Source organism: Salmo trutta, chromosome 30 (assembly GCF_901001165.1).
Source record: "Salmo trutta chromosome 30, fSalTru1.1, whole genome shotgun sequence".
NCBI lineage: Eukaryota > Metazoa > Chordata > Actinopteri > Salmoniformes > Salmonidae > Salmo > Salmo trutta.
In genome coordinates, this window is record NC_042986.1 from 29,430,141 (window position 1) to 29,458,037 (window position 27,897).

At 39.9% G+C, this 27,897-nt stretch overlaps 1 protein-coding gene across 2 annotated transcripts; it reads right to left on the reverse strand.

Annotated features, from left to right (window-relative positions):
• Positions 1-27,835, reverse strand: LOC115168456 (MAP kinase-activated protein kinase 2). 2 transcript variants are annotated; one of them, XM_029723766.1, is made up of 10 exons: positions 26,888-27,835; positions 4,210-4,349; positions 4,072-4,136; positions 3,853-3,932; positions 3,622-3,748; positions 3,356-3,431; positions 3,120-3,244; positions 2,844-2,929; positions 1,782-1,859; positions 1-1,538 (listed from the first exon to the last, which is right to left on the reverse strand). In XM_029723766.1, exons 1-10 carry the CDS (start codon positions 27,128-27,130, stop codon positions 1,395-1,397), a joined length of 1,164 nt encoding a protein of 387 aa, XP_029579626.1. In that variant the 5' UTR covers positions 27,131-27,835; the 3' UTR covers positions 1-1,394. The 2 variants fall into 2 exon arrangements, with proteins under 2 accessions (XP_029579626.1, XP_029579625.1); XM_029723765.1 differs by having other exon boundaries at positions 1,782-1,862; positions 26,888-27,833.
• Positions 27,836-27,897: the final 62 nt, after the last annotated feature.

Here is a 27,897-nt window from a genome sequence, read left to right on the forward strand (position 1 = left end):
GACTTTGTATGAGTTTTAATCCACAGTAAAAGACAGCCAGGACATTAGTACAGCAGTTTGAGACTAGATGTGCTACATTTCATATGTGTACCGCCATACCCCCATGCATTACAATGGTGCCCTTACCCTCAGTGTTCCATCACCTACCACAGCAGAAACCCTGAACAACACCATTGCTGATGTGTGGAAACCGATAGATAGTGACACTGATGTTGTAGAGTTCTGTAGTGAGAATTCTCTGATAAGATATTCAAAAGAGTGCAATCAACATTAATCTGTGACTCATCAGGAGACGTGACGTGGGCTACACCATCTATGGGCTTTTGTGAGCTCATTCTATGGGGTGGATACTGGATAACAATGTCCCTGCGCTACCATCTACCACAAGGTGGCTTGAATATTCCCTCACTGTCATCACATTGGGAAAAATCCGAATTTGAGATTAGTACACAGACCTTGAATGTGTGTCAATCACGCATAACGTCAATGGGAGGTGCGTGAAAAGTTAGGCTACATGCACAGGTCTCAAGTAAGGATTCGGCACAATGTCCTCAAAGCACACAGTCTTCCTTTCTAAACAGTCAGTCCACTTTAATGGTGGTGGTTATAGTTATAGCTCTGGCTACAGGTGTGTTGGCTAAGAAATAAAACCCAACCAACAATGAAAACCCATTAAATTTCAGTCATACAATTCAAAAGTCCAATCTAAAACAAAGCAAAGAGTTCATGGCAAACAAAAAGTCCCACACAACAAATAGAAAATTAATACCGTTGGTGTGAATAAGTATATACAACGAATGACAACTAAAGCAATAAACTAAAATACATACAATTAAACAAACAGAAAACATTGCATCCCCCATTGTGAAGAGTAAACTAATGTGGCCCTTCAGTGCACAGGTAGTGTTTCCAGTGCATAGCAGGAAAAAAAATAGTAGCCATAGCCATGTCCTTAAAGCAGGGCTAAGCACAGTATAACTGGATGTTTCCATGGTCTCTCAGCTACTTACCCACGACAGTATCATCACGAGAACCATGTGGCCAATACTGAGGGGAATCAACATTGAAGAAAACAGAACAGAGATGGGTCAGATACTGAATTAGTTACAGTGCTGTCGGCTCGCATATAGTGATCAACAACAAAACCCACTGCCTCACAGATACCATGTGATAAACATTTGATCTCTTTGAAGACAAAAAAAAAAATAGTTCTTTGCCATTCAAGGTAATGTTAAAAAAAAAAAATAAAGGGGGTAAAACGATGAGAATAAAACTGCTAAAAATGAAGTTAAAAACTAAAATGGAAACATAATATTTCTTGAGATTCTGACTTTCACCCCTTAATCTCTGGTTGTCCTATTAGCTCTCTTTCACCGCATGTGTATATGTGTGTTTCACAGGCCCGGTGTTTCAGTGAGTGCTTTGTTTGCCTTCATTCTTCTCTTCATCAGCAGCGGATTGGTCGAGTCCTTGATGGTCTTGATTTTGATTTGCTCATAGTCCACTCTCATGGTTGCTAAGGCACTTGTCATTTCCTCCTAGTAACAAAAATACAAAAAACACTATTAGCATATCACATAGAAACAATTTCAAATCATGTGTAAAGCACAGAGAAAATCCAAAGAAGCAAATACGCAATTGTGTAGATAGTGTTTGCTTCTATGTCTAGAGTAGGATACTGTTGTGCTCAAATCAGTATGGAAGAGCCGTGTGGATCCAAGTCAGAAGCAGAAAGAACGCTATGAAATCACTACAGTGCCAGTGTCTGTGCATGTGTTCACCTTGACCTCCTCCCAGACGTCCTGCTCCTCCTGCAGCACACGACTGGTGTGGAGAGGGGTTTGAGGGACCTCCATAGACTGCTGCAGGGAGACCAGCATGGGTTAGCATTAGCACATAGCTTTAGAAAACACATTGTGTCAAACCAAGGCACGTGAATATAGGCGAAAACTGGAAATGTGAAAAGTATTCAGAAACTCTTGGGAGGATACTTGATAAGTAGGGCTCCCAAGTAGCATAGCGGTCTAAGGCACTGCATCTCAGTGCTAGAGGTGTCACTACAGACCCTGGTTCGATTCCAGGCTGTATCACAACCGGCTGTGATTGGGAGTCCGATAGGGCGGCGCACAATTGGCCTAAGTAAAGATACCTTAATAGAAAATGACTCAAGTAAAAGTCACCCAGTAAAATACTACTTGAGTAAAAGTATTTGGTTTAAAATATACTTAAGTATCAAAAGTAATAAAGTATAAATCATTTCAAATTCCTTATATTAAGAAAACCAGATGGCACTATTCTTGTTTTTTTTATTTTTTTTATGTACGGATAGTCAGGGGCACACTCCATCACTCAGACATAATTTACAAACAAAGCATTTGTGTTTAGTGAGTCCTCCAGATCAGGGGCAGTAGGGTGACCAGGGATGTTCTCTTGATAAGTGTGTGAATTGGACCATTTACTTGTCCTGCTAAGCATTCAACATGTAATGAGTACTTTTGGATGTCAGGGAAAATGTATGGAGTAAAAAGTACATTATTTTCTTTAGGAATGTTGTGAAGTTGTCAAAAAGATCAACAGTAAAATGTACATTATTTTATTTAGAAAAATAGTGAAGTAAAAGTTGTCAAATATAAATAGTAAAGTACAGATATCACAAAAAAGAACTTAAGTAGTACTTAAAAGTATTTTTACACCATAGTGTATTGGATTCTGTACATATTCTTAATAATAACCTTGTACTCTTACATTGTGATCAAAACACAATGCAGCAACAGTTGCTCAATGGGTGTACCACCTAGCCCAAAGGGTATATTAGGGGGAACACAGAGGGGTGCTGTGCTTACATTGATCCAGGGGTGGTTCATGAACTCTGTGATGCTCATCCTCTGGGTGGGCTCAGTCTTCAGCAGGTGGCGGATCAGCTGCTTGGCTGGGAGAGAGAAAAACACAGGAAATCAGAGTTACAACTATTGTAAGCAATTCATACAGAATTAAAACTGCACCTATCCAGTGTATGTGAAATTAAAATGTTTTTTTTTTTTTATACATAATTCCCATCAATGTCATGATATTAATTTTGAATTCGGCCCATATAAATACCCCTGGCTTCTTTTAATTACCTTCTTCAGACACATCAGACCACTCTGGGTTTGGGAACTCGTACTGTCCATTCCTGATGCGTCTCTTCATCCCTGGGGATATGGCCAGGCCGTGGTTGGAGTAGAAGGGAGGATATCCACACAGCCTGGGGAGAGAGGTGGAGAGGAACATTTTTACACAAACCAAAACATGCTACGTCCTGTAAATGCTGCTATTTGTATTGATTCATGCTGTCAAACTATTTTGTATCACTTACAGAATATACATGATGACGCCCAGAGACCACATATCACAGGATTTGTCATACTTCTCTGGACCAAGAACCTCAGGAGCTGGGATAAAGGAGGGAGAAAAACCAAAAGACTAAATAAATTCAAGCATTATATTTAAAGAACATAGTAAATTAATGGCATTGAGGTATTCATGAATAATTACACCAACAAGATTTAGGGTGTATTATAAACCACAGAGTCAGTAAGCATGTTGAACAGCAAGCATGCAGACCGAGGGGCATGCCCTTACCAACATAATAGGGGGTGTAGCATGGCGTTGCCAGGGAGTTGAGTGTGGTGATTTCTTTTGCAAACCCAAAATCGGTGAGTTTGAGGAGGGCGTCTGGCCTTTTGGAGGTGTACAACAGATTCTCTGGCTGAGAGATGAGAAAATAGCATTACATCTTTTGACTAAACATGTACATAAAATTTGTTCTGCCTTAAGGCATGTACAGTATAATTCTGTTCAGACAGGCTTTACCTTGATGTCTCTGTGAGCAATATCAATGGCATGCAGGTACTGGATGGCTTCACCTATACTCTTCATAATGTCAGAGGCCTCTAGATAGGGGGTGGGAGAGAGGAGAAAGAGTTCAAGGCATAACTGAGCGAGTGAACAGTTGAATATCAGTGGAGGGAAGGGAGACATTATTCAAATGGCCCAAAAAATAAATAAATAAATATATATATATGCCTTTACCTCTTTCTGTGAATGCCTGGTTCCCTCTGTCTTGAATATGGCTAAACAGCTCACCGCCATCCATGCTAAAAGATAGAAAAAAACATTGAATAACATAGGCTAAAAGGATGTGTGCGTGTGCGCGCATGTGTGACCTACCACTCCATGACGATGAGCAGGCATTTTTTGCCCTGGTAGAGGTTCTCGTAGACGTCCATGATGCGTACGATGTGAGAGCAGGGCGACGCCCTCCAGTGTAGCTCTACCTCCCGACGAGCCTTCGCACAATCCTGCAGCATCTGAAGAGAGGGAGGAGATAAGGGTGAGGATGGAATCAGAGGTTACAACTCATCTTCATGGCTTCTTTCTCATCACCACTGATTATAACAGCCTTCTACATAAAAGTGAAAGCAATATGACGGACAGTCAGAATTACCCAGCATCAGAAGGGGATTTTTAGGCCTGAACTAATAACCAACAATGACGCAAACTTATGGTAAACCACACAAAGCCGAGCTGCTGACATCTTTCAAAAAAGGTTACGTAGTCTAGATTTCTCCCCAACCAGTGACTAGTGTACCACTTCCTCAACTACTGAGGATGCATCAGGCCAGGGGTCTCAAACTTTCAGTGTCTAACTTGCCACCTTTGTTTCTAAATGAGAAACAATGCAGTGGCTTTTCCGTCATCAGTTTACTACGAGTTTAGAGAAGACCTCAAACCATGACGGAGCAAAAGCCTTCCAGAGTTAGTCACTTCCCTGACTGCCATTCAGATCTGATTACGGCAGCCTCAGACATCATAATAGAATTTCCCTTCTTCCCAGATGCTACTGCTCCGGAGCCAGCCTTACGCAACCTAAAGACTTTACTTACAACTTTGGGAGTGCAAGAACAATACCATATGAAACACCAAGCTGGTGAATAAGGTAAAGGCTTAACCCTCGTCGTGCCTGCTGTGACAGGCTAGTAAACAAAACACACATTGGTAAACACTTTACAGTCAGATGCATTAATCAAAGGGAATCTTGGATTGGCATCAATTCTCCAATGTGTACTTCTTCCAGATTAAGCTGGCTGTAAACTATATTACTATAAGTGGATAACGTCCACTAGCCTGTGTCACATCCTGAGATTTGAACAGTGTAGATGCCAGTTAATAGTCACATGTAGCAGAGCAGTTTCATGGAAGTGAAAGGCTTCAGGAACACACACAGAGACAGACTGACATTTAAAAGTATAACTGACAGTGTTTTAGCAACATGAAATGTTATTCAAATCTGTTCATATACACCCCCAGGGCTTCTAAGCTAACATATGGAATTGTTTTAAGATGGTCATACCTAGGGCTGTGGTGGTCACGAAATGTCATCAGCCGGTGATTGTCAAGCAAATAAGTCGGTCTCACGGTAACTGACCGTTAATGAACATAAACACATTAAGCTTCTACTGGCTTACACACAAGCCACTGATGAAGACCTTTGGAACATCTACATTTAATTTTAAAAAAGTCTAATACATCCATGTTATATAGCCTACAACTACACAATAAATCCATTACTCATTTTAGACAGGTCTAAAGAAGCATGATATGAAGAAAATGTATATTTCAGAAGAACATAATTGCATACTCCGAGTTATCCTTATGTTAGGTCCTGATCTGGCTACGCCAAATGGCTGTGTGCTACACAATTTTAGCAGACAAGATTTGCTTAGAATTCAGTTGCATTATTTTGAACAAAGCTGAATAAAATAGAAAGGATATTTTCTCCAAACGATTTGAGGAATTGCGCACATGCGGCTATTCTGTGTCGAGCGGTTAACAAAGAAATAGGTATTCCTCTTTATGCTTAATTTAGAATGATTAATGTAACTTTAGTTATTCTAAAAATGTTGGGCTATATGTTGATTTTTTTATACATTGTAAGGCTGTATGATGAGATTAATGATAATTTGAAAAGTCGCTTGAAACGCGTGTTTTTTGTGCAGGTTTTACACTCTATATCAGTCACTCATTCACAATTTCACAAGCACTTGATAATGCCTAGAATCTCACGGCCGCATCCCCTTTGTGTGGCTGTAATGCACCCTAAAAATATATATATTTTTTAAATCCTGCCTTTTGCAGCCAGTAGCCGTTGTGCACTTCTCCCTGAGTGTTGCACGCTCCATCACATGATCGGGTCTTTCTCACAGGCTACAAGTGAAGGCAGACACATCAGGGACGCAACTACGTGTTATTATCCAATTCCAAGGTGCATATTGAAGATATTGGAAAAACTGTCCACATTTACTTTGTCAGCGAACAAGATGAGTAGGCCTAACGAACAGCAAAAACACTAGCTTAATTCATTCTACTATCCCCCATAGTACAAAGGTCGACCTATTCTTTTCTGTCCGAGAAATAAATATTCCAAACATAGTCTGGAACAGTTGCGGGATGCTACAACTACTAGCATCAAAAATGTTTTACGCAATGTGGCTGACGCAACAGGTCAAAACGTTTAGCTTCAAATGTCTTCACATTATACGCGCAGCAATACACACATGGTAGATGGCTATACGCGCGAATGTTCCATTAGCAGAAAACACCATTATCAAAAGTGACTGCAAATGCAATTAGGCATGTAATGCCTTTTATTATGAAAAGGTGCATTTTTGTGGTGAAAATTCTTACCCAAACTTGAAACTCACATGCAGCTTATTTAGGCCAGTTATGCTCTACACCCCTGTAAAGCGGATTAATGTGCTTAATCTTAACCTCTACGGGCCACGGGGGCAGTATTGAGAATTTTGAAAAAAATATGTGCCCATTTTTAACTGCCTCCTACACCAACTCAGAAGCTAGGACATGCATATTATTAACACATTCGGATAGAAAACACTCTGAATTTTCTAAAACAGTTTGAATGGTGTCTGTAAGTATAACAAAACTCATATTGCAGGCAGAAACCTGAGAAAAATAGATTTAAAAAAATGAGAATTTTGTGGCTGTACTATTTAGTGTTATTGTTTTAAAGATACCACAGTGAGAAAGGATTCAGTTCGCAACTCCTACTGCTTCCACTAGATGTCAACGATCTTTAGAAAGTTGTTTGAAGCATCTGTGATAAATACACACCGAATTAGAAAGCTTACAAGTTGACACGTCATCACTTCATTTTTTGCGCCTGCGCATGAATCTGAGAAGAGTGCCTTTGTCATTATCGTTTATTCTAGACACTTGATAGGTTGTGTGAAAATATTACTGATGTTTACTGATGTTTCACGTTAAAAATGGAACAAAAGATTAGTGCTAAACAACGTTTGACATGTTTAAACAAACGTAAATAGATTATTTACTAGGTTTTCTTTAGTTTTTCGACGTGACTTTACACTGCCCACCTCATTTTGTGGGAGCCTACTGAACGCTAACTATTTGGACATAAATTATGAACTTTGTCAAAAGAAACCACATTTGTTCTGGACCTGGGATCTCTGGCAGCGCCTTCTGATGGAGATAATCAAAGGTAAGGGGATATTTAGAATGTTATTATCGATATTAGATGATGCTAATGCTAACGGTATAGCTTAGCTTAGCATATAGCTTATTGTTGTTAGCATAGTACCCAGTTTATACAAAATGTGATTTCCCAGTAAAGTTATTTTGAGATCTGGCCCTTCGGTAGCAATTACGAGATGATAATATATTATTCTTTGAATGACAATATTATAATTTACCAATGTTTTCGAATAGTAATTCCGTGATTTGTAATGCTGGATTCACTGGGTGCATTCGAGCCGAAAAAAATTCTGAATTTCACCGCGACTGTAAATGCTGTTTTTGGATATAAATATGAACTTGATGGAACTAAAAATGCATGTATTGTATAACATAATGTCCTATGAGTGTCATCTGATGCAGATTGTCAAAGGTAAGTGCATAATTCTAGCTAGTTTTCTGTCTGTTGATGCCCTTCTTTGAATTGGCTAAACATTACACGCAGCTATTGTCAATGTACTCTCCTCACATAACCTAACTTTATGCATTCTCCGTAATGCCTCTGAAAATCGGACAGCGTGGTTAGATTTAGGAGATATATCTTTCAAATGGAGGAAAATAGTTGATTATTTGATTTTTTGAAATGATTACTCTTGCAGTTTTGAATTCCCCGCCATGGTCACATGACAATGAATCCCAATACCGGGATAAGATCGGGATAAGATCCTCAACAGGTTAAGAAGTTATTTGGCCACGTTGTATCACTAAAGCTTATTAAACATATAGGCCTAAAAAAAAAAAATCTGCAAAAAAAATGCATTGTTTCTTATGCTGGGCATCATTCACAAGTAATATGTAAGTTAAGGGTGACAATATTAGCCTATCAGACCATTCTTGAATTTAATCTCGTATTTACATATACAAACAAAAAGGTGTGAAATTTGTTTTGATTTAGAATGGACCATTATCATGCACCTCTATCGAAACAGGGGCAGCGGAAATGTCATCTATGCACTTAATAGCGAATGGAGGACACTTTTCCCTGTGGTTTATTTTCATGCCAGCCAGGTAGGCTACACTCCTGTTGTAAATTAGAAATGTGCTTAACATTAGGAAAGTAAGATAAATAAATATAGAATGCATAGCCTATAGAAAGTTGATCCCCTCTTTTTAGTAGAGGCCATCACTGTTCTCTCGCGCAATTGCATAGACTATTGAAATGTTGCGCAACATGAGCTTTCATGAAGTGTTTGATTAGATTTTCGGAACATTTGTATTGATGTCAGAGTGATTAGAGGGATAATAGTAGTGGGGTAAAGTACTTAAGTAAAAATACTTTAAAGTACTACTTAAGTAATTTTTTGGGGTATCTGTACTTTACCATTTATATTTTTCACAACTTTTACTTCACTACATTCCTAAAGAAAATTAAAATGTACTTTTTACTCCATACATTTTCCCTAACACCCAAAAGTACTAGTTACATTTTGACAGGAAAATGGTTCAATTCATACACTTATCAAGAGAACATCCCTGGTCATCCCTACGGCATCTGATCTGGCGGACTCACTAACCACAAATGTAAATTATGTCTGAGTGCTGGAGTGTGACACTGGTTATCCGTAAACAATAATAAAAAAAACAAGAAAAATGGTACCGTATGTTTTGCTTAATATAACAAATTTGAAATGTATACTTTTACTATTGATACTTAACTACATTTCAGCAATAACATTTACTTTTGATACTAAATTATATTTAACCTCTCTGGCGCATGTGGGACGAACTCGTCCCACCTACGTAACAGCCACTGAAATCCAGTGGCGCGATTTTTGAATCGTTAGAAATACTATTACTTCAATTTCTCAAACATATGACTATTTTACAGCTATTTAAAGACAAGAATCTCGTTAATCTAACCCCACTGTCCGATTTCAAAAAGGCTTTACAACGAAAGCAAAACATTAGATTATGTCAGCAGAGTGCCCAGCCAGAAATAATCAGACACCCATTTTTCAAGCTAGCATATCATGTCACATAAACCCAAACCACAGCTAAATGCAGCACTAACCTTTTATGATCTTCATCAGATGACACACCTAGGACATTGTGTTATACAATACATGCATGTCTGTTCAATCAAGTTCATATTTATATCAAAAACCAGCTTTTTACATTAGCATGTGACGTTCAGAAAAAGCATAACCCCCGCAAACTTCCGGGGAATTTACTAACAGTTTGCTAAATTACTCACGATAAACGTTCACAAAAAGCATAACAATTATTTTAAGAATTATAGATACATTACTCCTCTATGCACTCGATATGTCCGATTTTAAAATAGCTTTTCGGATGAAGCACATTTTGCAATAATCTAAGTACATAGCCCGGCATCACAGGGCTAGCTATTTAGACACACACCCAGGTCAGCCTCCACCAAAATCACATTTCCTATAAGAAAAATGTTCTTACCTTGCTTGTTCTTCGTCAGAATACACTGCCAGGACTTCTACTTCAATAACAAATGTTGGTTTGGTCCCAAATAATCCATCGTTATATCCAAACAGCGACGTTTTGTTCGTGAGTTCTAGACACTATCAGAATGCTACATCACGGTCTCGAGCATGGCGCATTGGCGTGACAAAAGATGTCTAAATATTCCACTACCGTACTTCGAAGCATGTCAACCGCTGTTTAAAACCAATTTTTATGCCATTTATCTCGTAGAAAAGTGATAATATTCCGACCGGAATATGCATTGAGCCTAAACAGCCGAATAAAATTTCTCCTCAGGAGCGAATCGTGCACGCGCCTCATTCAAAGGTCCTCTGAGCCGCCACTTGCCAAAGCCGATAATGTGTTTCAGCCTGAGGCTGCCTCGTTAACCTTCAGTTATTTCCCGGGTTCTGAGAGCCTATCGGAGCCCTGGGAATTGTTACGTTACAGCTAAGATCCTTACTTTTCAATAAACAGATGCAAGACGCACGACTCCTTGTCAGACAGGGTACTTCCTGCTTGAAACCTTGTCAGGTTTTTGCCTGCCATAGGAGTTCTGTTATACTCACAGACACCATTCAAACAGTTTTAGAAAATTCAGAGTGTTTTCTATCCAAACCTGAACAATAATATGCATATTCTAGCTTCTGAGTTGGTGTAGGAGGCAGTTAAAAATGGGCACATATTTTTTCCAAAATTCTCAATACTGCCCCCTATCCCAAACAGGTTAAAAACAAAATACTTTTAGACTTTTACTCAAGTAGTATTTACTGGGTAACTTTAACGAGTCATTTTCTATTAAGTTAACTTTACTTTTACTCAAGTATGACAATTGAGTACTTTTTCCACCGCTGGACAATAGAGTGCTGAGTACCAGGCAGTTAGCAAGTTTGGTAGGCTACCAATGACCATCAGCAGAGCTTGGAGAAGCCTAATTACCATGACTAAACGGTCACACGGGGCTAAGGGTTAAACACGGCAATAAATAAAATATCCGTCTTATCCAAGACCTGAGTCTATGCAGAGCGGTGTGCCATAGCCAAATCAGAGCTACAGTAGGCCTTTATGCAAATAAGCCATTGCCACACAGGCCTGCCATCAGTCACTTTGAAATTGACTGTGTATACAGTCAGTAGCAACAGCGCAACTTTAGCTCAAAGGCATTCGTGAAAAGCCACAAAATTCACCCGAATGGATTTCTGCAAATACCACAGGAGTCCCCTTACATTTGGGAACTTTACAGTCCTATTGATCAAACCACCATGAAAAAGGTCTCCCTCAAGTACGCACATCAACATCAACTAATGCAAGCCAGAGCGAGATGAGCCAAACTCTAACGAGTGAACATTAGACAAACCCTCTCAATCTTTTCAGCTAGTTGGCTGTCAAAATTGCACTGATAAACGATGGGGTAGCCTAATCTTCCTTATGCAGCTTGCATGCCAATGCATGCTTGTCCCAACCCACGTTTTGACAATGTGAACTTGCCTTCTCGCCCATTTGATTGATGCCAAATACATTGGATTGACAACTAAAGTTTTTTTTTGTAAATTTCCTCCAGTGTCAGTAGGCTCGGGGATAGAGGAACAGGAATAATGAAGGTCATTTAAATGTAGTTAGGCCGTGACTGGCCTTACACTCCAGTAAAGTAGATGGTGGTGTATGATCCCAGCGTTCCTCACAGTGGCAGTCAAGCACCCAAGCTAACTGGCTAAAGTTAGCTAGCTACTTCCAGACAAATGAGAGAACACCTCACTGACCATTTTACTCACCCTAGCAGAGCTGGTTAGGCTGCTAACACGTTATCCAGAGCGTCAGTGACTAACTGTTGTTCATTCATAAATTCACTCCGACTATCTACTACGATTTCAGAGCACTCTCATCTGAGTGTGCCAGAGCTCAGAATAACTGACGAGTTTACGAACTCGCAACACTGGCTGAATATGACCAAATGGATAGTAGTCGTTCAAGTGCAGCATAGCTAGCAAAGCGATTCACATTTCTTGCTAGCTAACCAAATGACACCTGCATCTCTAGCTGTAACCACCGAAAAACGATATGAGTGGAAAAAGTTGGTCACTCACCCAGTCCTCCAATGACATGACATCCTCCCAGCAGCTACCTAGCTAACGTTAGCAAGCTAAAAACACAGAGCCTAAGTAAATAGATATGCTAGCCTATTAATCATGTTATATGACTGACTTTTGATCACTGCCCTTGCTAATTTGATTGTATTGACATTCCCAGCCTTCGTTACATTCCTCCGTTTTTCTGACAAACAGAGCATCCCAAATGGGTGGAGGCAGCAAACAATGTAATAGGCGAGCTGTGATTTACAACCTGATATAACCTATTATAAAAAGTTGGTTTTGCAGCATAAACTGACAATTATGATTGTCTTTCATATTTGCAAAGTACTTAAAACGCTGTCAGTTCCACTTTAAGGCTCTTCTGGAATGTAAGACCACTACTGTATACTCCTCAATAAAGTATTGTATGAATGTGAGATTACCCAGTACCTTTGACTCCTGATATTGACTTAATGCAACTAGTCCTTTATGTACTAAACCAGAACATGCAGAAATCCAGAGCACCTAAAAAGTAGGCAAATTGATTTTACAAGTGAACAGCACTTATAGGATTAAAGAGAGCACGCACTTAACCTGTTGGTGCTGGGGGCAGTATTTGCACGGTCGGATAAAAAAGGTACCCGATTTAATCTGGTTACTACTCCTACCCAGAAACTAGAATATGCATATAATTAGTAGATTTGGATAGAAAACACTAACGTTTCTAAAACTGTTTGAATGGTGTCTGTGAGTATAATAGAACTCATATGGCAGGCCAAAACCTGAGAAGATTCCATACAGGAAGTGCCCTGTCTGACAATTTGTTGTCCTTCTGTTGCATCTCTATCGAAAATACAGCATCTGTGCTGTAACGTGACACTTTAAGGCTCCCATTGGCTCTAAAGCCACCAGAAAGTGTAATGGGGTGTCTGCTGTCTCTGGGTGAAGAACAGCAGGAGAATTTGTGAGTGGTCAGCCTGGGGACAGTGACACTGGAGATGCGCGTTCATGAGAATTCTAAAATGTTTTCTTTCAGCCTTTGAATGAATACAACGTTGCCCGGTTGGAACATTATCGCTATTTTACGAGAAAAATAGCATAAAAATAGATTTTAAAACAGCGTTTGACATGTTTCTAAGTACGGTAATGGAATATTTTTTATTTTTTTGTCACGAAATGCGCTCGCTCACCCTTCGGATAGTGACCTGAATGCACGAACAAAATGGAGCTATTTGAATATAACTATGGATTATTTGGAACCAAAACAGCATTTGTTGTTGAAGTAGAAGTCCTGGGAGTGCATTCTGACGAAGAAGAGCAAAGGTAATCCAATTTTTCTAATAGAAATTCTGAGTTTAGGTTGTCCCAAACTTGGTGGGTGTTAAAATAGCTAGCCATGATGGCCGGGCTATGTACTCAGAATATTGCAAAATGTGCTTTCGCCGAAAAGCTATTTTAAAATCTGACACCGCGTTGCATAAAGGAGTTCTGTATCTATAATTCTTAAAATAATTGTTCTGTATTTTGTCAACGTTTATCATGAGTAATTTAGTAAATTCACCGGAAGTTTGAGGTGGGTATGCTAGTTCTGAACATCACATGCTAATGTAAAAAGCTGTTTTTTGATATAAATATGAACTTGATTGAACAAAACATGCATGTATTGTATAACATAATGTCCTAGGAGTGTCATCTGATGAAGATCAAAGGTTAGTGCTGCATTTAGCTGTGGTTTTGGTTTTTGTGACATATATGCTTGCTTTGAAAATGGCTGTGTGATTCTTTTTGGAAGGGTACTCTCCTGACATAATCTAATGTTTTGTTTTCGCTGTAAAGCCTTTTTGAAATCGGACAATGTGGTTAGATTAACGAGAGTCTTGTCTTTAAAATGGTGTAAAATAGTCATATGTTTGAGAAATTGAAGTAATAGCATTTTTGAGGTATTTGTATTTCGCGCCACGCGATTCCACTGGCTGTTGACTAGCGTGGGACGCAAGCGTCCCACCTAGCCCAGGGAAGTTAATGCATGTCGGAGGTTCGAGACCCAAGGTGTCAGTAGTGTGTGTAATAGGCTTGGGCGATATACTGTTTACCGGGGTATTTCAAAATACCAACTGAATGATTTTCAATACCGGGGGTGCGTGCTACGCCCCTGCTTATAACTAAGTTATTGATAACTAAGAAATCTAAGATGTGTCAAAGCTCCAGCTATGCATTTGGTTTGCTAACTTGCTATCTAAGTGGCTAGATGTCAAGGTAAAGCATCTTGGTTACAGCAGAGACATTCAATCCCATCCTTTGGACACACCTACTCATTAAAGGGTTTTTCTTTATTTTTACTATTTTCTACATTGTAGAATAATAGTGAAGACATCAAAACTATGTAACAACACATGGAATCATGTGGTAACCAAAAAGTGTTAAATCAAAATAGATTTTATATTTGAGTTTCTTCAAAGTAGCCACCCTTTGCCTTGATGACAGCTTTGCACACTCTTGGCATTCTCTCAACCAGCTTCACATTTTTACATAATTATTATTATTTTTTTTTTACATTTTAGTCATTTAGCAGACGCTCTTATCCAGAGCGACTTACAGTAGTGAATGCATACATTTCTTTTCCCGTACTGGTCCCCCGTAGGAATCAAACCCACAACCCTGGCGTTGCAAACACCATGCTCTACCAACTGAGCCACACATCATGAGGAATGCTTTTCCAACAGTCTTGAAGGAGTTCCCACATAAGCCGACAAGTGCTCAGCATTTTTTCCTTTCCCTCTCCGGTCCAACTCATCCCAAACCATCTCAATTGGGTTGAGGCATGGGTGATTGTGGAGGCCAGGTCATCTGATGCAGCACTCCATCACTCTCCTTGGTCAAATAGCACTTACACAGCCTGGAGGTGTGTTGGGTCATTGTCCTGTTGAAAAACAAATGACAGTGGGACTAAGCACAAACCAGATGGGATGGCGTATTAGTGCAGAATGCTGAGGTAGCCATGCTGTTTAAGTGTGCCTTTAATTCTGAATTATTCACTGACAGTGTCACCATCAAAGCACACCATCACACCTCCTCCATGCTTCATGGTGGGAACCACACATGCAGAGATCATCCATTCACCTACTCTGCGTCTCACAAAAGACACGGCAGTTGGAACCAAAAACCGCAATTTGGACTCCAGACCAAAGGACAGATTTCCACCGGTCTAACGTCTATTGCTCGTGTTTCTTGGCCCAAGCAAGTCTCTTCTTATTGGTGTCCTCTTTGCAGCAATTCGACCATGAAGGCCTGATTCACACAGTCTCCTCTGAACAGTTGATGTTGAGATGTGTCTGTTACTTGAACTCTGTGAAGCATTTATTTGGGCTGCAATTTCTGAGGCTGGTAACTAATGAACTTATCCTCTGCAGCATAGGGAACTCTGGGTCTTCCTTTCCTGTGGCAACCGTCATGAGAGCCAGTTTCATCATAGCGCTTGATGTTTTTTGCAACTGTTCAACGTTCTTGAAATTTTCCGCTTTGACTGACCTTCATGTCTTAAAGTAATGATGGACTGCCGTTTCGCTTTGCTTATTTGAGCTGTTCTTGCCATAATATGGACTTGGTCTTTTACCAAATAGGGCCATTTGGGAAAAGCATTAAGTAAAGAATTTGCACAAATTAACAACGCACACCTGTTAATTGAAATGCATTCCAAGTGACTACCTCATGAAGCTGGTTGAGATCATGCCAAGAGTGTGCAAAGCTGTCACCAAGGCAAAGGGTGGCTACTTTGAAGAATCAAATATATTGAGTTGTTTAACAATTTTTTGGTTACTACATGATCTCATGTGTTATTTCATAGTTTTGATGTCTTCACTATTATTCTACAATGTAGAAAATAGTAAAAATAAAGAAAAACCCTGGAATGAATAGGTGTCCGAATTTTTGAAAAGTACTGTATATAAAATAAAATGAAATGGCGCCCCTTGCGTGCACTTCCAGTAATACCGTATACCCGGTTTGATACAGAAACGGTATGAGGTATGAAAATCTGGATACCGCCAAACTCTAATTTGTAGCCTACCCCACTTGCACATCAACAAACAAGAGTCACTCCCTGACGTCATTCAGTATCCCTGGGAGGAGGGGGCTCTGTACAGCTGGCACTGTCATTCCCTCAGCATAACACACACCAACCACGCGCATGTACCCACACACGTCAGACATGTTTATGGGCCACCTGAGCCTTGCAATGAGAACTGCACAAAGCGCCGAATAAATATCAGCCCATGGAGAGAAGCAGGAGATTGAACTTCACTCAACTAACAGGGAAAACTCTAGAAAGTTAACACTATCAATGTTTCCCTTTAGTGTCAATTGTGATCGAATCAATGCAATATTAGCCACTTTCAAACGCAACATACCGAAACAAACTATGCAAGAAATGTTGTTGTAGGCAGAAGGCATAGGAGTAGGATTCTATTGCACACAATTCAGCCTGTACTCTACACAGACCGGTGCGGCATAGGCAATCAGAGCTGCAGTAGGCTTATATGCAAATAGACCATTGCCATATATGGATCTGTGCCATTTACTTTGAACTGGCCCGTTTACAGCAGTCGTCCTACAACTGCACAAAATGTGCCCATTTCTAGACATCTTTGAAAAGCGAGTAAGGTAAAGATCTGGTTTGTCTTAAAGGGGTAGTGTTGTATTTTGAAACAGCCTTGAATAAGCTAAATAGCCAATAGACAGAGGGGTAGCATAATGTGTCTGATTCTGTTTATTTTATTTTGTAAAGTGGTTTCATGCAAACCAAACATGTTCAGTCACCTTGTCTGAAGGACAAGTGGATAAACAGGTTAATGTCAAGCCCTGCATGTTTTTTTTCAAATGTCTCATGGAATGTAGGCCTACATTAAACATCACACACATTGGCTGCTACTGTAGGCTGAATGATAGAACAGCTATTGCCATGTTAAAATGATATGGGATGCATTTTCGCCATAGTTTATGGTAGGCCACCCTGGTAAGCCTACACTATGATCAAAACAGCCACAGTAGCCTACTTGGCCACTTAAAACTAACTTAAAGCGGGTACAGCTTCAGTGTTCACAGTTGCAGAGAATTTTCACAGCATTCAAGTTTGCGCTCAGCAGACCTGAAATTTGCTGTGATGGAAAGAATTTGAGGGAACATTGGTCACAACTAGGGATGCACAATATATCGGAATCGGACGATATTAGCTAAAAATGCCAACATCGGTATCGGCCCGATGTCTAGTTTAATGCCGATGTGCAAACCAATGTCAAAGCTGACGTGCATACCTATATAACGTAGGTACATCACGTAATGACGCCACATAAAATTGAGCTACACTTGCAAAACAGCATTTCTAACCTAACCCACAATGTCTGCTGAGTGGCTCGAGCAATCATTTGAAAGAGTAAGAAATTTTCAGCGAGACAACGCAAAGGAGAAATCCCTTAAATCACCAAGATAATGGAATTCATTGCCCTTGACAATCAACCGTTCTCTGTCGTCGGTGATGTTGGCTTACACGACTGGTCGAGCACCGGTACACACTACCAAGTGCGCTATTTTTCAGATGTTTCCCTACCGGAGTTACACAGTAATAGCGTCACTGCTATTAGCTTCACAACATAATATGGAATGCCATTTGGGTCTATGCGTGTCAAAAAAGATACGTCAAATAACACTATTTGATGCGTTAAATAAGCCTTTAACTTGACACGTCAAATAACACAGTTCTATTATAGAATGTTGTGTGTGCAGAATTTGCACGTGCAGGCCAGGCACCACCACTACTAGCAGTAGCACTGTCAAAGCTGTACAAAAAAGTCTGCAAACAAGCAAAGACCGGCCACAAAGGATGTGTTTACAATACCGTGCTGGTAATAAAGCAATATTTGTTCAACCACAACTTCTGGGGTAGCTAGCTAGCTTTAGCTTGGTACCTAGCTAGCACAAATACAACCAGCCTGAAAACAATGACCAGTAGAAAATGCAGTCATTTTCATTATTCTTAGCAATGATTTAGGACTCCTTGTGAGTAAGTATTAGCTAGGTAGCCACTTGTTGTTCAACTACTTCAACTAGTTCATGAAAATAAATGGCTAGCCAGCTACTTAACCCTGTTGCACAAAGCTAATGTTATAAGCAGCCAGCTAGCTTCATCTGGCTAGTGAGGCCCGGACCGGGTTATGCGTTGTGAAGCTAGCCACAATAAGGATTAGGCACAATAGTGGAATTTACGGTTGCCTTCAAAATAAAAGTCCCTATTTGAAAGTGACGCAGAAGGTTACAATTGGTGGAATCATGCCATATTTAGACTAGATAATGTTAAACAAGATTGGAATGTGAAGCAATGAAATGGGGTATCAGTCTACTCGGTGACACCCACAGAACACAACTGAAGAGTTTACGCAAATATTAGCATTGTAGCTCTTATCGCGGGACTGTGAACGTGTGAAATCACCTCCCCAGTCAGCCTATTGGGTGTATTGACATTCATATTGCACTGTACAGCTTTACCTAAGGACTGTGGATCAATGAAATGGGTTATCAGTCTACTCAATGTCTTTTTTCCCAACATCCTCCTCAGGAGTTATCAGAACCCAAAGTGTTCAATACACATAGGTTGAAAATAAATGTGGCTCAACTCCGTTGTTTCAGAGTCCCGCAATAAGAGCTACGATGCTAATGGTTTCTGGATGTCACTGAGTAGACTGATACCCCATGTCATTGATCCACAATCCATAGGTAAGGCTGTGCAATAAGTATGCCCCCAATGCAATTCTAAAGTATAATACATCAGTGTGCTTTCAACATTGTCAAATTAACAAAATTGTATTTTGTTGATTTTATATAACATTCCAACCTTATTTAGCGTGATCTATTCAATTATGGCATAACTATACTATTTGTATTCATTTGCATCACTGTCAATTACATACTTTGATTTTGAAGGTTAACTGCAAAGTCCACTATTGTGGCTAATCCTTATTGTGGCTAGCTTCACATAAATGGTCCGACCACCATTAATCAAATAAGAAATGTCTTTAAAATAACCCTAATTTATGATGACACCTAGCTATAGCTACTGAAAGAGATGTTGTTTTGCTATGTTTATGGGGAAGAACATTGTTTGCATCCATGAGCTAGCTAGCTTTAATTTATTTTTATGACCAGCACTGTAGGTGTGCAAGACAACTTTACCAGCATCATAGCATATGTATCGATGAATCGTTGTGACATATGAAATAGGAGTGAGTGTAATCAATGTGTAATAATTACGTAAAAAAAGGTATGAACGCATTAAATTATTATGTGACGTGCAGTCATATTCAGGTCCTGATTGGTCAACAAGCTTATATGACATGTCAAATAGTGTTATTTGTAGAGGTCGACCGATTAATTGGAATGCCCGATTAATTAGGGCCGAATTCAACTTTTCTTAACAATCGGTAATCGGCATTTTTGGACACCGATCATGGCCGATTACAGTGCACGCCACGAGGAGACTGCGTGGCAGGCTGACTACCTGTTATGCGAGTGCAGCAAGGAACCAAGGTAAGTTGCTAGCTAACATTAAACGTATCTTATAAAAAACAATCAATCTTAACATAATCACTAGTTAACTACACATGGTTGATGATATTACTAGTTTATCTAGCTTGTCCTGCGTTGCATATAATCGATGCGGTGCCTGTTAATTTATCATTGAATCACAGCCTACTTCACCAAACGGGTGATTTAACAAGCGCAGTTGCAAAAAAGCACTGTCGTTGCACCAATGTGTACCTAACCATAAACATCAACGCCTTTCTTAAGATCAATACACAATAATATATTTTTAAACCTACATATTTAGTTAATATTGCCTGCTAACATGAATTTCTTTTAACTAGGGAAATTGTGTCACTTCTCTTGCGTTCTGTGCAACAGAGTCAGGGTATATGCAGCAGTTTGGGCAGCCTGGCTTGTTGGGAACTAATTTGACAGAATTTTACGTAATGATGACATAACATTGAAGGTTGTGCAATGTAACAGCAATATTTAGACTTAGGGATGCCACCCGTTAGATAAAATACGGAACGGTTCCGTATTTCACTGAAAGAATAAACGTTTTGTTTTCGAAATTATAGTTTCCGGATTTGATCATATTAATGACCTAAGGCTCGTATTTCTGCGTGTTATTATATTATAATTATGTCTATGATTTGATAGAGCAGTCTGAGCGGTGGTAGGCAGCAGCAGGCTCGTAAACATTCATTCAAACAGCACTTTAATGCGTTTGACAGCAGCTCTCCACAATGCTTCAAGCATTGCGCGGTTTAGGACTACAAGCCTATCAACTCCCGAGATTAGGCTGGCAATACTAAAGTACCTATTAGAACATCCAATAGTCAAAGGTATATGAAATAGAAATGGTATAGAGAGAAATAGTCCTATAATAACTACAACCTAAAACTTCTTATCTGGGAATATTGAAGACTCATGTTAAAAGGAACCACCAGCTTTCATATGTTCTCATGTTCTGAGCAAGGAACTTAAACGTTAGCTTTTTTACATGGCACTTTTACTTTCTTCTCCCACCCTTTGTTTTTTCATTATTTAAACCAAATTGAACACGTTTCATTATTTGAGACTAAATTGATGTATTATATTAAGTTAAAATAAGTGTTCACTCAGTATTGTTGTAATTGTCATATATATATATATATATATATATATATATATATATATATATATATATATATATATATATATATAATATAATATAATATAATATATATAAATCAGCTTTTATTGGTCCTCCAATAAAACGGTATCGTATCGGAGTTGAAAAATCATAATCGGCCAACCTCTAGTTATTTGACGTGTATATTTTTTGACACGCAAACGGCGTTCCATAGAAATCCTAGTTGAGAATGAAACGACTGAACAACGAAACAGCACAGCAAGTGAAAGAAATAGGTTTTGATGATGTTTTACTGGTAATGGGGATATACGTAAATGCCAACAAAATAACTTTTTGGTCAGTGTGGTGAGAGCAAACTTTATTTAACTAGGCAAGTCAGTTAAGAACAAATTCTTATTTACACTGGACGGCCTACCCCGGACGACGCTGGGCCAATTGTGCACCGCCCTATGGGACTCCCAATCACGGCCTGATGTGATACAGCCTGGATACGAACCAGGGACTGTAGTGACGCCTCTTGTACTGAGATGCAGTGCCTTAGACCGCTGCGTGTGTGTGTGTGTGTTTTAACTATTTAACTGTACTAGAACGCTTAAAAAGGTCACAAATTTTAAAAATTGGTTATCGGTATTGTTTTTTTTGGCAAGGAAAATAAATCGGACATTGACAAAATATCATATCAGTGCATCACTAGTCACAACATCTATATTTTAGATGTCGTGACCAATGTTCCATCCCAAAAAATTTAGGCACTGACCAAATTTCAGATCTGCTGAATTTTTATTTTTATTTTTTTATTTTTAAATCAGGGGAGAACACTACCAGCCCAGTCAGTTTAAATTGTAAGTTTTAGTATTTTGCTATTCCAGTTAGCTGAGAATTCATACAGGCAAAAACAGGAAGGAGTCTCTTCCCTCCTCACAGACAGCCTAGCCATTGGCAGAGATACGGGAAGAATCTTCCCTCCGTATACCGACAGGCATTTGCAGACAGAGAAAAATCTGCTCTGCTTACACAACAGCCCCTGAAAGGACACTGTCAGGAAGGGCAATGTTGTTCCATTTCCAGCACAGAATCTCTGACACACACACACACACACACAACTATGCTCAAGAGCCCACTTGATAATCAGAGGCTAAAGCACATACAGATCTGAGGCTAGGCTAGTAGGTAAACCCCTATCCAAAGAGGGAAAGGCCATCTAAAATGGTGGTTCGTCATTCCAGGGAGGTCTCTCCTCTGGTTTGCCCGTCTCAGGACACCTGCCCAATAAAAGTTGAGTGTCTGCGTGGAGCATGGTGCTGTACGAATCCAGACAGAATAATCCTCCAGTCATCTCTGGCCTCTCGCACCAGGCTACTTTTAGAGCTCAGACACACCGGAAGGACTGTCAAAATGTTTGCCTGCCGACAGTACTTAGCACCTCTGTACAGTGTCGGCAGTCAATGTATTTTGTGTTCACACAGCATAGACCTTAAAGTCATCAGCCAAAGCCCTGTTAAAATACTCCAAACCAGGTGGCAGTAGCATTGTTTGGCAATGGATGTCTGTGTTGCTTTAGGGTCTAGTCCCCTCAAACTCAACTCTGGATCTTGATGCTAGTTCCACAGCATTTCTTCATTGTTCCCCTCTAAAATTGAGGACCAATTTAGACCTGGGACAGGTTGATTTAATTATCAGGTAGAACAGAAAACCATCAGGATCTGGACCTCGAAGGGTAAGAGTTGAATACCCCTGGTCTAATCAATGTTTGCTAGCTAGCTGATATATAACAAGCTAGTGAGATCACAAAGAAACAATTATATTCACTATCCATAATCACATACAGCCTATATATACATTTTTGCTAGCTGGCTAACGTTAGCATGACTCGCTAGCTGTTGTGCTAGCAAGGTAAAGATACTGCATTGCTCTTGGCAGCCAGCTACTTCATGGAAACTAATCTATTGTGATTGAATTATATTACTAGCTAGTGGCCAGATAGCTAGCTTGGTAAAGCATTTAGTGTTGTGTGCATTGTGCTGCACTTACCACCCCATTCATTTCATAAGAAGTGTGTGTGACTACCTTGCTCAGTTAGCAAGCTAACACACAAACATGATCAAAAACCATTCAAGCACAAAACTCCTTAGACATAAAAGATGTAAAGAATTGCTCTAAATTTTTTTTGCAGCTTTATTGTTTTAGTTAGAACAATGGTGTCAGCTCCCCCACGCGAAGGTTCATGCCCTCTGATTGGCTCAAAGTCAAGTTATCGACCACTGCCGAGCATTGTGAATCCACAAGTAAAAACAGCAGGTTCGTCGGTACCCAGCAGGTACATATTTTGTTCTAGCAAAAGAAGGCCTCCTACTGTGATGCACCTATCAACAGTCAGATTCTCGGGTTGTTTTATGCTTTAGACATAGGCTTTTTCTCCCCCAGCTAATAGTATTAGGATGGGCCAAGCAGGGAAGAAAGAGGCAGCAGGGATGGGGTTACTAATAGCAAACCTTTCAGCTTCAGATCGTAGATGATCTTGACTTTGAGCGACTAAACACACCGATTCCACATGTCCTCTCTGTTGCTCTTTAAAGAAAAACAAGATTTCAGTCTGGGGGGGTTCGATGTGGCAGTTAATGGTGTTAGTCCACCCATGAGACAGAGGAACAAAGCCAGTATCACTTCCCCAAAATAGTCAGAATGAATCTAAGATACCTAAAAAAAAAAAAAATCTGGCATTAATTGACATTTTTGCAGAGGTTTTAGTCACTCAATTTTACATCAAGTAAATAAGTGCAGAATGCTGCTGGGCTGGTCTGTCCTACTGTCTGTGTGTTTTGCGGTAGGATTGTATAGAGCACAATCACCGCAGCTGTGTATCCTGATGTTAGTGGGCAAGTGAGCATTGTCAAAATCAAAACCCAACCCTAAAGTAACTCATGACAAAACTACATTTTGGGTGAGCCTGACCAAAATTATGCTATTTACTTCGTAGTCAATTTTGACACTAGAATAAATGTTTGACTAATATCGATGCCACATAGGCCGTTTTTGATCAGAAAAGTTGTTTATTGCTTTCAGTTGCGCTTTAAGGTAGAGTAAGAACAAAGCCGTGGCCAATTAATCAAATGTTGTAAAGGGAACATGTGCTCTTCTCTCTATCCCCATTAGGCCTAATAGTATTAGCCTGGCCCGGGCAGCGGAGGAAAGGGTGTAGACTAAGCCTAAAAGCAAAGCGCTCATCCTCAAAGTTTTGGACGCAGTAGAAAAGGAAGGATTTGAGAGGTCACAAATATTCAGAGGTTCATGATCTTGAGTCTTTATTCAGATATATAAATCTTTAGCCTTATATAGACTATGTGGGAAAGGAAGAATTACATCTGTTCTTGTGCAATTCCTCCTTCAGGCAATTTGTAAAATACAACACTGATCAATGAAGCTCTTCTACAGCATACCAGCTTAAGGGTCCTGACAGTCAAAGCCCTGGTCACAATTAGAGCTGAGGGGCGATAAACCGAAAATGAACGGCAACGACCACTTATCGTGAGCATTTTCCTGATATCGTTCATTATGATAAGTAGCCTATATCCAAAGAAATGTGAAGTTTGAAATGAAATAAGTTTGCTAATATGGGTTATTGTTAATGGGACAATTGATGGCTACAACAAACTAGTAGTAGTTTAAAAGGTTTAAAAAAAGTTAAAAGTATCGTTATTAATTCTGTCAATTTATTGCGATATGGATCTGTCCATATCACCGAGCTAGTGACAATTACAAGCTGATCGATAAACCCATATACCAGAGGTGTCAAACTCATTCCACAGAGGGCCGAGAGCGGGTTTTCGCTCCTCCCTTGCACTTGATTGATGAATTAAGGTCACTAATTAGTAAGGAACTCCCCATACCTGGTTGTCTAGGGCTTAATTGAAAGGGAAAAACCTGCAGACACTTATTTTTTAAATGTAACTAGGCAAGTCAGTTAAGAACAAATTCTTATTTACAATGACGGCCTACCTCGGCCAACGCTGGGCCAATGGAACTCCCAATGGATGGAACTCCCAATCACGGCCGGATGTGATACAAGCTGGATACTAGGCGCTCCATGGAATGAGTTTGACACCGCTGCCATATACACATCTGACACCTCATCCTCATCTCCACTGCAAAGTCAAGCTGTGCTCAGCATCACAATGCCACCAACCATGGTCGCCCAATCAGAGCAGGAGGAGGGGGATACATGCATCAGGGCTGACCAATAGATCCCAGAGGAGCAGACTGAGGAAATATCTGGGGAAGTTATCAATTTTCAATTATCTCTGCCTGAAGGCTAACACTGGGGCTCAGCAGGCAGAAACACTGCCCTGAGGGGCAATGAAAGAAGGTAAGAGTGTGTCTGTGAGATGAGGAGTGTGTGAGGTGAATGGAGAGAGGTGGCAGGATGCTGCTATTGTTTAGGGCTTATCTGGGAAACCTAGAAACCAGCATGGGACATCTGTTTGTTTCAAGTCTGTCAATGATTTAGAGATTATTTTAGGGTTGACAAAGGACAATGCACTGAAGCGAACAAATGAGTGGCAAATCAGTTTCTGAATTTCAGAAATAACAGTTGTAATACATTATTTGAAAAACATCTGCCTTTTTCTGAAACGTTTCCTGGGAACCTCTAATGTTATAAAAACTGATAGCAAAAAAACGGATGAGTTTTATTCCGAAACATATTTTCACAAACAATGGATTATTCGTGACTCATTGAATCTGACAGTTGCTGAATATGCTTGTACCTGAAGCACAACCTACTAAGTCAATGTCAGGGCAAAGACACAGAATGACTATTTAACTGTGTTATATAAATAGGCCTACAGATCAATGATAATGTGTTAGACACAATGTGCTTTCATTTTTCAGAGTATTTAATAAACAATGACATATTTCCTCTGCTGCACTGTCTCTGTCATTCACAATTTTTGTACACCCTTTTCTGTAGAAGTTACTGCTAGTTGATAGGCCAAGTCAAATAATGGCAGCAGAAGACCTTTTGTTAGTTTCCGTATCTGCTTCAGGGTAGACAAGAGGCCAGAGCTATTTGGGGACCAGAATGACAGCTGCGGTATGACGATCACGAACACCAGCAAAGAAAAGCCCTGGTTGAAAGCAATGTTGACACTAAACAACAGCACCAACTAGGCCTAAATGCAGACATTAAAATAGGATCAGAAAGTTTTCCCATTTTGAAGAGGCTGACCTTAGAGCAAATCATTGCTCTTGATTACATTATCAGCAATCCTGATGGTCGGATATGAATCATAGGATTTCTAGTGTAGTCAGGGCCTCAGAGAGGAAGTGGCACCCACAAGAGATTAACTAGGCCTCAGAGGTACTCTGGTCTGCTCTGTTGTGAGCAGTATAGGAGTAAACAGATTTCTTTCTCACTCAAATGGAATTGAAAACTTGAACACAATGTGAATGCACTCACTGAAAATGTCAGTGCAACAGACCTATTGCACTTCAAATCATCTAGGCTTAGGCTATATCACATTGATAAAGAAAAGGAGAGCTGCACACCCTAGGAGCTCAGATGCAATCATTTTATAACTAACCTTGACAGGGTCGAAATGTTGGTTATAAAATGATTGTATCAGAGCTCCTAGAGTGTGGAGCTCTCCTTTTCTTTTTCAAATATTATACTCCGCTAGCCAGCGCCTCGCCTAAACAGGTGTGCGTTTCTCTCTCCTTCAGATAGATCAATCACATTGATAACATTATATGGTAACAAAGTTGCAAGTGACACTCGTGAACTTATTCAACTGCCACTCTGGAAATGGAATAAGGTGGTGCATTGTGTGCTTTGAAAAGCGTGGGTATGTTTTGAGGAATTCCTAAGCATTTTTTCTGTCCAAATGAAAGACCTTTTGCAGAATGGCAGTGCAATACCATAATTGGTCATTCATAAGTGGGATGGGTGAAAAAAAATAATCACACTCGATTGAGTTCTCAAATATGCACGGCTATAAAAGCCCCATTCTTTAAAATTACATTGTTTCACTTGGACAGTTAACGTTTTAGTATACAGTCTCAAATCACAAGAATACACAAAACACATTACCTTCAGAGCGTATTTATCTCCACTTCCTTTTTGGAATATCTCCAATACTTTCCCATTTATGCCCATGCCAAGGACTTGACTTGTAACTTTGTAGTCGTCAGTTATAGCATTCTTTTTTATTTGAAGAGGGTTGTGGGGTTTGACGAAAAACGGAGTAAAGGGGGCAGAGTTCAGATTTGGCGCTTGCTGTTGTTGCTGGTTCGGAAAGGCCGGTTGGTTCTGGTTCTGAGCGTTCGATAACATTGTTCTGATTTGGTTTGAGAGAGCGGGTTCAATAATAACAACTCCAATTTTACCGCAGGGAAATCCTCAGGTAAAAAGAAAAATAGTGGTTTCCTAATGCTAGCTACCTGCTGATATGTGGTCGAACTCGCATGCTAACGTTAGCTAGTTATACAATTAATACCTCAAAGTGCCAACTTCCAGTCGAGACTCAAGTGGCCTTAAAATAACTTTAGTTAGATTGCTTGCTAACACGATTATTGGTTAAGTTACTTGCTCATTAACCGTCCCTTAATATTCAAAGTTATCTCGCGACAAAGCTAACGCTCTGAAGCTTCTAAATTCACTCGTTTCGACACTCTACCACCTGCATTGAAGTGAAGTCACCACCAGAAATAGGAGGAGCTTTTTTTCGTTAAGCATCCGCTTTCCGTTCTTTGAACATGTGTTTATCTTGTCTCGTATGTCCAGTATTAGTGGCTTTTCTATCTTTTCAAGGTAGCTCCCACTGAATAAAATCTTCAGACTTCAGTATCGAACGTCTCAGTCGACACGACTTTCAGGTTGTATCTTGTTTGTTTTTTTCCCACTCTCGCTATCGTCACGTTTAGCTAGCTCGAGACTCGAATCTCCGGGAAGATCTCCATTTCTAACTTCTTGCGCCCTCTCGTCTCGTATCCTTCTCAAAACCCATTGGACAAGAAAGCCAGAAGTCCCTCCCCTCTGATCGTCTCCTCCAACGGGTTTCGAGAAAGAGAAGAGAGGACGCGAGGAGGATACGAGAAGGT